General features: G+C 41.4%; 1 protein-coding gene and 1 long non-coding RNA gene across 2 annotated transcripts in view; one reads left to right on the forward strand and one right to left on the reverse strand.

Annotated features, from left to right (window-relative positions):
- Positions 1 to 7,006, forward strand: part of LOC144657562 (uncharacterized) — a 25,952-nt gene extending 18,946 nt beyond the window's left edge. Inside the window, exon 3 of the long non-coding RNA XR_013571576.1 lies at positions 6,914 to 7,006. This is a non-coding gene — a long non-coding RNA (uncharacterized LOC144657562). The remainder of the gene's footprint in view (positions 1 to 6,913) is intronic.
- Positions 1 to 10,376, reverse strand: part of LOC144657468 (uncharacterized) — a 14,208-nt gene extending 3,832 nt beyond the window's left edge. Inside the window, exons 1-9 of the mRNA XM_078517803.1 lie at positions 10,075 to 10,376; positions 9,850 to 9,890; positions 7,997 to 8,374; positions 6,893 to 7,018; positions 5,838 to 6,032; positions 4,097 to 4,837; positions 2,707 to 3,169; positions 1,947 to 2,167; positions 121 to 1,260 (exon numbers count right to left, since the gene is read on the reverse strand). Coding sequence (XP_078373929.1) covers positions 121 to 1,260; positions 1,947 to 2,167; positions 2,707 to 3,169; positions 4,097 to 4,837; positions 5,838 to 6,032; positions 6,893 to 7,018; positions 7,997 to 8,374; positions 9,850 to 9,890; positions 10,075 to 10,106 — 3,337 coding nt within the window. The 5' untranslated portion in view covers positions 10,107 to 10,376. The remainder of the gene's footprint in view (positions 1 to 120; positions 1,261 to 1,946; positions 2,168 to 2,706; positions 3,170 to 4,096; positions 4,838 to 5,837; positions 6,033 to 6,892; positions 7,019 to 7,996; positions 8,375 to 9,849; positions 9,891 to 10,074) is intronic.
- Between the last annotated feature and the right edge of the window lie 1,875 nt (positions 10,377 to 12,251).

A 12,251-nucleotide genomic window follows, 5' to 3' on the forward strand; every position in this document is an offset into this window, starting at 1 on the left:
TTTAAAAATTCTTGTACCACACATTGTATCCCTCGCCTCAAAGTTTAGGCCGAGTAATCTATTGTCTCACTCGGCTTTTATAGAAATGTTACACGATTGTAGCTCAAGAAAACAACTTACATGTTTCAACAGGAGAAGGCTGATTTTGCTTCCATTTACTTAAGTCCATGCCAGGAATCTGAGTGCATTCAACACGTTTCAGTTCATCAGTTGCGGCAATGAAAGCATCTCGTTGAACAGACACGATGCCGAACACGTTATCGCATAGAACTCGCGACAGTGAAGTCTTTATTATCTCGTCAAACTGCTCCTCGGTAAAAACACCTTTGTTTTCAAACCAGAAGCGATCGCCATCGCGCAGCCGACGAAATTGTTCTTTTATAATACAGTGCAAAGTAGGTCCAACTATTGCCCCAGGGACCGAGTCCTCAGCCAGACCTGCCACCCACAAGTCCGCATACTCTACGTCTTCATATAAGTCATGCAGCATCTGTCGCGATGTAGCGTTTTTGATTTCATAACTTGTTTCTTGGAAGATGTCTGCGTGGGAAAGATTGCACTCGCGCCTCCAAGCTCCGTAACCTGGGAGACCATGGTCGCGGCCTCGCTGGATATTCAACGCCGCCAAATCAAACCCGTGCTCGGATTCCGGTTGTTGAAAGAGGTGCTTTGTTAATCCTGCAGCCATTTCACGGTTTGTACCTTGCGATTCATTGGCTAGAAGTCCAAGGAGCACTGGCTCAATGCCTTCCCTTTGCACCAGTTTGTTATTGAAAAACGCTTTGATCAGCGGCACCTCGGGAGCAACTGGGTCAAAGTTAGCATCAAGCATTGCAAATTTTGGTCTGACCATACTATGACCAAATCTAAATGCTGACGTGGCAAAGACGTTTAAGACTCCGGGGTGTACATTAGTGTATCCTTGATAATACTGCAATGCATTATCGCCTAATATTTTAGGCAAATAATGGTTAAATGTTATGTGTTGAAGCATAGCTCCAACAATTTTTCTAGTCTCTTGAAAGACTGTCTCGGCGTTCCAGTGTTTGTTGATTTGGTGTAGAATGTCAGCTATTCTGTTGTGTTCTCTGACCCACAATGTGTGCATGGCCACTAGTGCAATCTGTTCATTGACTCTGAAGTCGCCGGCGTTAAAACATCCACCGAACAATTGACAAAGATTCAAAGGAGGCTTGAAAGGTGACTTGACAAATGGCAGAAGGTATCTCGGCCGTGTTATTTTCAAATAACCTTTCTTTGCTGTAAGGAAAAAAAAAAGAAAGAAAAGGTCAGCTTTGTAAAGAATGTTTTCCCTTTTTGTCTAAATCTCGGTCATTGTATTTTTAGCTTTCTGCTTGCTCTGAGTTGCAGATGAAACTAGCAATTATTCCTCTTTAATCACTTCGTATTAGACACATTTTTTTAACCCTATAAGCCCCCTTATCCACAAATTCTCTTAACTGATCTCCATACAATTTCTTATAGTATTAATTGGAACAATTTGTTAAAAGATCAGCGCAATTTCCATTTTTATCTAATTCTTTATTTCCATTATATTCATTCTATTTTTACAAAATGTCAAATAAATCTCCTACAAAAGATAACGTATATAATGGTTGGAGATTTTAGCAAGCCCTACTGAGCTTCTCTAAGAAGATCCCCATGCATTTTATTCTCATAACCTTTTTTCTTGTTTAATTATTGATATTGCGAGGAGAAATTTGATGTTGGTCACTCTTGGGGAAATTAACAGGGGATTTTATTTGTAATCCAAGACACACTGTCGTTATGTGGTGTTATTTTAGGAACTTTTTTTTCAAAGAGCACGTTATATGGCAGACACACCACGTACCATACATATTGTCATGACCTATGATTAACTTACAGAGGGAGAATGAAACTCTTAAATGTTATTCTAACCTGATCCTCTTAAGCTTAATACTTACAATCAAGATCTCTGAGATTTTCAGCCACCTCGCTACTGGAGCCATATATTTGCGATCCATCAATAAATGACGTGATGGTATTCAGCTGCTCTCGAGGCGTAACGTTCTCATTATCAGTTTGGCAGGCAGCGGCGGACCTTGTGAACATGGTGCATTCAGACCCGTCTGGGTACAGGATAGGAAAGCACGGAGGCTCATAATCTTCAGGTGAACCATCGCAACTTAGAACAAAGAACAATGTAGGTAGAATCAGCAAGTCGATCAAGTACATACATTTGAAGTTACTTAGTTGTATGACCTAGCTCTCACGAGTTTCCCGAAGATCATTTGTCATTAAAGCAAAAACGCTGAAACTTCTCAGAGTAGCATATTAAACCCTTTATTTGAAAGTGTCAACATCAGCGTTGAAACTTGACCAAACAACAGAAGACATGATTTTTCTCCAACCTGGCGTTTAAATAGGTAAGTGAACCCAATCATCGAATATAACCCATGAATTGCGTCTGACTTAGAGTCGCAAACAACCGAAGAACCTCTGTGACTTCAATTATCAAACTAATCGCGCTTAATAAAACTTCACAATACCAATTTGTGGACTGTCTTCTGAAATAATATATGTAAGCAGGATTTTATTGATTTCGACTGCCAGATTACGTTTATTTAGCCGAACTCAGCCGCACTGAATACAGAGTTTAGTCAGTTCTGTTGGCTTAGTTAGTTCGATTACGTTCGATTAAACTTAACAGATGCAAACACTTACTTTGGCAAGAAGCATTTTTCTCCATCTTCACTTTCTGCCGTAAAAGAGATGTCGTGATCTAAGAACTGTCCCCACTGCATCATCATGTGAGAGTACTGATTTTTGTTTCCGCTAGCTTCTGTCGTGTGAATAAGAAACTCTTTGCTTACACGGTGAGGCGAGGGAAGCTCTGGTGCGAATGGCTGATCAGGAAACCCCGCGGGATCTGAGAGGCCGTTCACATCATAGTAAATCGGGTCTAACATCCGCGTGAACGGTGTGTTTGCCGCGCCCCATAGGGGGTTGTCTAGATTGTTGCAGGTGCCATCAAATGTTCGGTAGTGTGAGTGGTACTCTGTGTCAGAACAGTCGGCTTCAGGTAGGGAACAGTTCAGTTCTTTAATAATGTCAGAAAGCTTTGTGGCTGAGGCAACAGAACTTGGTCCTAGTCTCACCGAAACTACACCTGTTCGGGCACGGTCATCTGAAAGGAGAAAGGAGATCAATGAATACACAGAAAACAAGTATTGGTGTTTTCTGACAGAGTCCCTACAATCGGATTTCATATAGATCTTTTTACCGACACTAAATAACTTAATAGCCCAAGGAGAAAGTGCTTAGCAAAGACGTCTACATTTGTAACCAGCCGAGCGCACTAGTTTAAGGATCTACAACGTACCGGATCTGAGAAAATGCCCTTAAAATTGCACCTAAACTACGGCGCTGGAAGTGTGCTTTGGGGCCATGCTCTCAAATCAATGAAAAGTCCATATGGAATCGACCATGTATAGTTATACCAAAATATCATATTTTAAAAACGAGCCCTGATTTAAACAAATCTTGACCTTTCATCCAGACGTTACGTCTTAGCCTGACCTAAGTAAATCGCTATGCATGCGTGTCTAATAAAGTGGTCTTGACGCGGCCTATCAGCCTACGGCCTCGTCGGCTAAGTATAGGCGATATTCCGCGCGATTTCGCAGGATAATTGTTTTATTATTCACAAATTGTCAACGAAACACATTTTGCACAAGAAAAACTGTAACTAGTCAGCGCTTTACAAGATCGGACCAACCGCAACCTACGATCGCAGGATATCTGTTATGTACGGATGACAGATTCGTAACATTTTGACCATATATGGGCAGCGCGCGCATCAGTTGAATAATAAAAGTAGTTATGTAGCAGCTCTCGTAAGATTGTAATTCTACTGGTCCTCTGGTATCGCAGTTGTTATTGTTTTGGGGGTTTGGGCATTGTTTCTATTGTTTGTTCTATTGTTATCCGTCTGGTTTGCTTTGGCGTAAACGAATATCTTGAATAAGCACAAAATGATGGATATTCCATATTTTGTTGTTTATCCTTTTTCACCTGTTTAAAAATTGCTGAGTTATACAGTACACAAACTCACCAATCAGTTCATCTGCCACTTCACGTTTAATTTCCCTTATGATCCTGTTGAATTTTAAGTCTGCCTGAGACATTCTCTGAGCCTCACGGGATGGTCGCCGAAATATGCGGTGTAAAGAGAACTCTGTTCGACCTCTCGAAGACTTTGATTGGCCAGGAGAAGACCCATTCTTGTGGGAACGTAACCGGTCAGAGCTCTGCGTAAAGGAGGACCTGTTCTTGACAGCCTCCATTGAAGACTTTACGTAATCATTACCAGCATACTCTAAAACTACGACAACTGACACCTGAGTTGACGCAAACACATTTGGATTGCCTTGAGCCCTGGCAATAACTTGTAACACAAAGCTGGAGGGTTTTGAATCAGACACGAGCTCGTCCAGATCCCTAGTGATTTTGAGGGAACCTTTTGCAGGGTGAAGACTGAAGAAAGGATTCCTATGGTAAGGGTCCACAGATTGTAATCTGTATCGTATGGTAGAGTCTGTGAAGTTTTTGCTTTTCTCGACCCTCAGGTGTAAGATAGTTTGTCCGACGATCATGTTGTATGGGATAATAACCGAGTAAATAGGACTGGGAAATTCTAAACCCTGGTCACTTTCCTGCTGGGATTTCTTCTGCTGTGGGGTAGTGACTCTGATTATCACCATGACATAACCGGAAGTGACGTAATTATAGCGCGCCTCCACTCTGAGGCGATAAAGGGCTGTCTTCTTGAGCTTTCTACGAATGGAAATTGTACCTAGGGCGACAAGAGTGCAGTTAGAAAACAAAAGTACAAGCTATAGATAACAGACTTACAACTATAGTCAGATGTCTTTTAATCGTGTTATTAAAAATCAGAAGGCGAGGACAAGGTTTCCATCGGTTAAAACAGATTTTTTGACGGTTTTGTTTAAACTTTTCAGCAGCAAGGTATGGAAACTAACCGCGCGTTTCGAGGGTGTTCTATTTTAAAATAGAGTGTTTCTGTGGGTTGTTTGTTTTTTTTTTTGGGGTGGTTTTTTTTTTTTTTTAAATTTTTAAAAAAAAAATTTTTTTTGGGGGGGGGGGGGGCCGGGGGGCGAAAAAAAAAAAAAAAAAACGATAGATAGTCGGCACTCGCAAGAATTACCGAACATCATCCGAATTTTCCGACTTGACGAAGACCAGGCGAATACCTCCGACGATTTCCGTAAAAACCCGAGGTCTTTCGAAGATTTCCTAAAATCAATCTAAGTCTTACAAAGACTGTCGAGGCTCTGACAGCTAATGGCTAAAATTCTTACTTATTACTGAGAATCCAAGCACCCCATCAAGAACGCATAGTTATAATAAAATAGGTAATATTTACTTGTCGTCAGGTAGTGGTAAGCGCATCCTTTTTTGGAAAGGCATTATTTTGTAGATTCACACTAATGTAAGACTACGAGAAGTCGCCTTCTTCCGTAAATCATAGTAAGTGTGTAAATCAACGCTAAATAACGAAAGGCTAAAAAAAATAAACCTGCCGAGGAATTCTCACGGATCACGCCTTCACCCTTCGTATCTCGAATTTTCCGTCGCATCGCTTTCTTCTCTCGCAATAGTGAAAAAAAAAATGAAGAAAAAGATACCGCTCGTAGTATACATTGATATTAGCTACCATGGTTAAAAATGAATATGCAATTATTGTCGTCTTTGTGACGGTTGAAACAGTTTATAGTGTACCACTAAACTTAGCTTATTGACGAAAGAGGTTTGAATAAATATGTTGTAAATACCTGTCACAGGGTCCATGTCAAACAATGCGGTTTTGGCATTGAAAGGCTTGCCATTCACAGATGCGATGTAGTAGTGGACTGGACTCTTGGAATTTCCAGAACTGGCACGCACTGTAACAATAGAGGTACCCAGTGGGGCTGTGACTTGTACTGATGCGCGGTAACGCTTCTTGGAGAAGGAAATTGAAATGTCCTCTGAAAGAATAATCAAGAAACCTTCTGTCATTTGTCGCTGAAAGCCAATGACAACAAAAAACATACAATAACAAACAAACACGCAAACAAACCAAACAAAGAAGTTCAATGTAGGGACATCTTACCTATTGTGAGTCTGATAACTTTAGAGACTTTTTAATAGATAACATGTCCCTACAATGTACTTATTTGTTTTGTTTGTTTGTTTGCTAACAGCTACAAAATTGTTAACTACAGAAATTATGAAACTCCTTATCAACTTTTTCTCAGTTTAAAAAGAACACCTCCTTGAGGTGGAACTGCAAATGGCCACTTTCGAGGCGGCTTTTCATGACAATTATCTCTCAGAGCCGACAATAAATATTAAATAAAGACATGCTATAATTGCTGTACACTGGTAGAAGCAAAATGACGTTTCTACACAATGTCAAGGAAATATGGTGTTTCCAGACAACGATGTACTTTTCCTTTGGGTAATAACTTATTTTCGTGTGCAATTTTATACTGTTTATTGAATATGCAAATAAATGGTTATTGCATTGTGCCAAAGTGGCCCACACTGCCATAACCGGTTATCCCGGCTTCTTCAACTTTGATACCATCGAAGTCCATCGAAGGGTTAGTACATCGAAGGGTTACCCACGATTCTCCCCTCACCAGCAGTAAATTAGCCGGCACCCATTTGTACATCTGGATGAAGAAAGGCACTGTGAGAGTCAATTTAGTGTCTTCCTCAAGACCACAACGTAATGACCCACGCCAGGATTCGATTCCCTAGCAGGTCGATCGTCATCAGGTCACCACGCCACCCGGCTGTAATAAGTGATATTCAATGGAGGAGGAGTAAAAACAATTCCTACCGATACATCTTTTCCCATCAGGTGCAAGAAGAAACCCTGATCTACATTTGCATCTGAAGCTTCCTGGTGTATTCTCACAGCCATGTTGACAGCCTCCATTTTTCTGCTCTGAACACTCGTCAATATCTAATACAGAGAAACTATCAGCATTCGACGAAAACTCACCATAAAATAACAGAATGGAGTCAAGACACTTAAGAGGCCTCATTTTAACTACAGATCAGGAGCTGTTGCTAAGGGATGCTAAAGACGGTTTTTGGTGGTAAGCGATTTTGGAGCCTTTGTAACGCTCAATGGATTGTATTAGGGGGGACACCGGGATAGCTGTAACAAAAGACCAAAGGAGGGAAAGGCTTAAGTATTGTGAGCCACTAAATTTTTAAAAACGGTTTAATTGTATAATGTCTTACATCCATGAATTTACTGCGGCACATAAGAGGAATTTGAATTAGCGTATAAATTAGCTTGTAAACAGACCCCTGGCGGAGCGAGCCGAGCGTGGTTTTGGCAGAGAGATCCCATTTAAGAACGTCTGAGCGAGCTCCTCACTACGATTTTGTTCGCCATGTACCTAATCTCGTACCTCGAGTCTTCGTTTCGTACTTCACCATTTTGGCAAAGGAAACCAGTGACACTCGAAAGTTTTTTTTGCATGATCGATTTTGATTGGTTTAAAAAAAAAAAAAAAATAGCTTTAACTAAAACACCAAGAAGTTCGTTGCGCCTTTCAACTAAATCAATTAAAACCCAATTAGATTTTTCCCAATAGAAAGCTAGTTCACAGGCTACGTTTGGAACAGTTGCCACTCCAAAGTTGCTTTTTCCGAATTCGGCACAACCTTAAGTGAACACTCTCGTTTGCCGTACCAAGCTTATCTGCTCAGCCAAGCTGTTTCATACTCCGTCGGTTTTAATCTTTTTTTTTTTTTTCATTTCACCGTTCTTTTCTGCTGCACATTATCAGTTAGGCTCAGCGAATCACTGGGGAGTTTATTTTCCTTGGCATTTGAGAATCCCGATGTAACATATTCCGTTTGCTTTTGATATATAATAAAAAAATATCGCAAACAAACAGTCAAACAAAACAAAGCGTAAGGAACTTACCCTCTGCCCCATACCACGCCCTGAAACCTTTCCGGCCTCCAGTTCTCGACTTGAAGCGTACCCACATCTCGTTACCAGGGGAAGTGACGTTGCTAGGCTTTTGGTCGCCACAGAACACCACAGAATCCTTACTATTTCGAACAATGTTAAAGTCACTAAATCTTTGCTTTCGAGTGCTGACCAGGACATACTCGTCCCGACAAGATGGTGTCCTGGACACGTCAAAGCGTGAGTCAAAATGAATGTGAACCCTGAACCCTGTGTTCACACTGATCCGCCAAATGCAGGTTTGAAGAGGATTGTAGCCGTTTGGGTAGCCAGGTGATTCTACAGTACCAGACTGCCCTGTCGCTTGATAAATTCGACGCGGGCATTTTCCTGTGAGGAAGAAAATATATGTTAGTTCACTACAGGCAACTATGAACCGAATGTTAACTAAGATGATTGGTTTCTTTAGAAACTGTTGGGCCTAGCGTCGGGTTCTGTACACGCAATAGGTACAGCTTTAAGAGCGTCCCAAAACAGCTATTTAATTAGATCTACACGGTGGAGAAAGAAAAGAAAAAGTTGAGAAAGGAATTGGGAAATTACTGATAGGTGTATTAACTGAATGACCATATTCTCATCCTTGTTTGTTTGTTGTTCTTTAGTTCAGTTTGTTTTCGTTAGTTCATTTAGTTCGTTCTTTCTTTTGGTCATTTTATTCCTTCGTTCGTCAGTTCGTTTGTTCGTTTCAATTTTTTTGGTGTTTCGATTTTTCAGTTTCTTTTTTCTTTCAGTGTTCTTTTGTCCGTTTGTCCGTGTTTCGTTTGCTTTGTTTGTTTATATGTTCGTTCGTTAGTTAGCTTCGTTCTTTCGTCCACTTCATCCGTTCCTTCGTTCATTTCGTCCGTTCGTTTGTTTGTTGATTCCGTTTGTTCGTTCATTTGGTTGGTTGGTTGGTTGGTTAGTTCGTTCGTTTATGCGTTCCTGCGTGCGTGCGTGTGTTCGTTCGTTCCTTCGTTCGTTCTATCGTTTATTCGTTCATTTCGTTTGTTTTTTTTCGTTCTTTCGACAGATCGTTTATTTGGTTGGTTGGTTGATTGGGTCGTTCGTTCTTTTAGTTCGTTCAGTTCATGCCCCTGCGTGCGTTCGTTCTTTCGTTTGTTCGTTCGCACTCTAGCATTGCTCTCCGTTTATCCCCTTCCTTCCTTCATTCCTTCCTTCCTTCCTTCCTTCCTTCCTTCCTTCCTTCCTTCCTTCCTTCCTTCGTTCTTCCTTCATTCGGTTCTTTCGTTCGTTCGTTCGTTCGTTTATTCGTTCATTTGTTCGTTTCTTGCTTCGTTCGTTAGTTCGTTCGTTCGTTGTTCGTTCGTTCATTCGTTCAGTTCGTTCGTTCGTTTAGTTCGTTCGTTCGTTCGTTGTTGTTGTTGTTGTGGTTCGTTCGTTCGTTCGTTTGTCCAAACGACTCCTTATTACGAACAAGGAATAAAAGTTTATGAGAAAGTCTTCATCGTGGATCCATCAGAAATCACGAAAACAATAGAAATGCAATTTGATATATTGACAAGAAGACGATAGATGTAATCTAAACGTGTTAGCAAAGCAATTTGACAGCTACAATTTATCATTCTCAAGAAGATTGCATTTCCTTTGTCTTTTGTAGGAAAGATATCACTAGAGAATGTAAACATTTCCTGACTACATGAAGCAAGCTAGCTGGGTAGGTTATATCTTGATAGACCGAAAATAAAGGATATATAAAGCCTCGTGAATGTCCCCCAGAACAACAGCACAAATGCTTCAGCCGAGTAACACACGTGCTAAAACAGACGAAGTCACCGAACACGAAAATATTTAACTGTTATTCTTACCTGAGGAAACCTCTGTAATTCTTACAAAAAGGACGCAAGTTCTGTTGAGAAACGGACAGTTTTGAGTAATCTTCATTTATTACCGTGAACGAGAAGAAAACATGTCATTTCTGTCATTCATCTCGCACGATTTCGCCGTACTAATATCACCTTACACTAAATAGAATAACAGAACCATTGCATGTCTGTTTGTAAGGACAACTTACACAGAGAAAACCTACTTACATAGCGATTGCAGCCGTAAGAATTCTCCTCATTGTGTTTTGGTCTGGTATGCTTTCCGAAGGACCGGCGTAACCGCAAGGTCGCCAAATTACAAGTCCAGTAATGCCAGCCCCAGGGGAAATGAACAGAACGTTTTGCTTTCCGTGAATGGCTGTTAGCTTCCAAAGAGGAAGTGCGTAAAACCGCAAACGAACAAAGCGGGGAAATTCACACGTACGTAGAGCATCACTGCACTGCTTCGACGATGGCGCTTTCGATTGGAACGGAAGTGAGATCGCTTGAGGGCGAGAGGAACTGCTGAGGGCGAGTCAATCATTGACATCATTGTTGCACTTTACTGAATGTCACACAACTACGAGATGATAAACCAGAAAATGAATGGCTCACAGAGCGCAATAAATGCGGCCAGGAGCCATGCGGCATTTTTTGTTGTCAGGGGGGACCGGCTCTTCTCCTCCACAGAGGCCTCTTATATTTTCGTACGGGCTGGGGTTTTTCGCACTTTCATGTTTTTTGCCTTCTCCCACTGAAGGAGACTCTGGGTAATCGAGCTCGCTGACCAATGGTAGTTTTCCTGAGAGGGTTCTCCCATATGTACTGAAAAGGTATGCCTCGCTGGCAAGCTTGGGAACTGCGACAATAACCTGCGACCAGGAGTCATTTTTTTTTGGCGTCTTCAAACGAAAAAAAAGCAGGTATTTGTAGCTGCTAAAAATATATATATCTTCCTTCGATACGATATAGGGCGATTTTCCTCTTCAGTATCTACAAATTACATGCTCGTTCTGAAACGGACATGAAAAACAACTGTTTTCGTCCAAACTCAGGATTTGAAAAAATTGGCGGCACACCCCCCATCAAAGCTCCCAACGGATGTCCCAGGAGTACCCCCCCCCCCGTCTTGCCCCGGGTACGCAGGTAGTTACCGTAACATTGGAAATGACGCCAAAACACAGTATTTGTGTATCCGAGGTAAACTAATTCCCGTAAAAAAATCCCAGCACATCTTTGTCCCTCAGATTTAACACGTAAAATTGTTTGCCTGGTAGCCCGGCTTACTTTACAGAACTAGAGCTCCTGACACTGAGCACGCAGCGAATATTTCAGACTTCGTTTAATATTCTAAGGGGATGATCAAGCATGCAAGCTTCCTTTTGTGGGTGAACTTTTACCTTGTCAGGAGACCTTGTATGTACGAAACATGAGGAAATGGGGTGAGGTTAAAATTTTAAGACACAGCAAGGACAGTCTAAAAAGTGTCAAATCACATAATAATTGTACTCTTCTGTTCAGCTGAATCAGAAGAATACAACCCTAAAGTAAGTTATCCGATCAATGGTTTTACCAGTTTACTCGACAATTGAACATCCGTTCAAACCTACTGGAAACTACTCTCAGCAGAAAATGATAAAGACGGCAAACTGATCCTGACAGCGTAAGCAGTCAAAAATGAACGAAATAGATAAAACAACTAAACTTGTCGCCCTATATTTCGGTTTGTATATGCAAATCTTTACTCATTGTAAACCGAACCATGGGGAAAAACTTTTTCAATATGTTTTAGTCGTTTTATCCATTTTGTTTATTTTTGACTGCGTACGCCGTCAAGATCAGTTTGCTGTCTATATTTTCCGTTTTAATTAATTTGCTGATCCAGGTCACGGTCTTCAAGAGATCCGGCACCACTAATCGGTTTGGTTTGATATTGCAGATTTTGATTATACTCTCAGCAGGCTGCAAATGCTATTTCATAGACCCTATATCACCCCCCCCCCCCCCCCCCCCCCCCCTTCAGGAAGCTTGCGTGATGTGCCCGCCCATGCTACGACCCTGTAAGAAAAGATAGGGTTTATCAGTATTGCAGTTATCGGGCCGGGACGTTATTCAAGAAATGACCGTGAGTGCTGAGTGCTTGGGATCTGGGCTCAACAGCCCTGATCCTCCTCGATCGTTTGCGCTCGATCTCATGTACTCTTGGTAAAAACTGTTTTATTTTAGAGGGACTGATTGGCAACCGCCACTCTCAGTTTCCCGGCATTCGAGCTGGCCTGTAGGAAATTAAAGATAATTTCTTTAACACTCACTGCTCGTGGTTTCGAATCAAATGTCGGAAATAAGTAAGAAAGAAAGACGATGTACAAGGCCATAGTGATCAGTGACAGCGGAAGAACACAGAA

Source organism: Oculina patagonica, chromosome 6 (assembly GCF_052425735.1).
Source record: "Oculina patagonica isolate OP01 chromosome 6, crgOcupat, whole genome shotgun sequence".
Lineage (NCBI taxonomy): Eukaryota > Metazoa > Cnidaria > Anthozoa > Scleractinia > Oculinidae > Oculina > Oculina patagonica.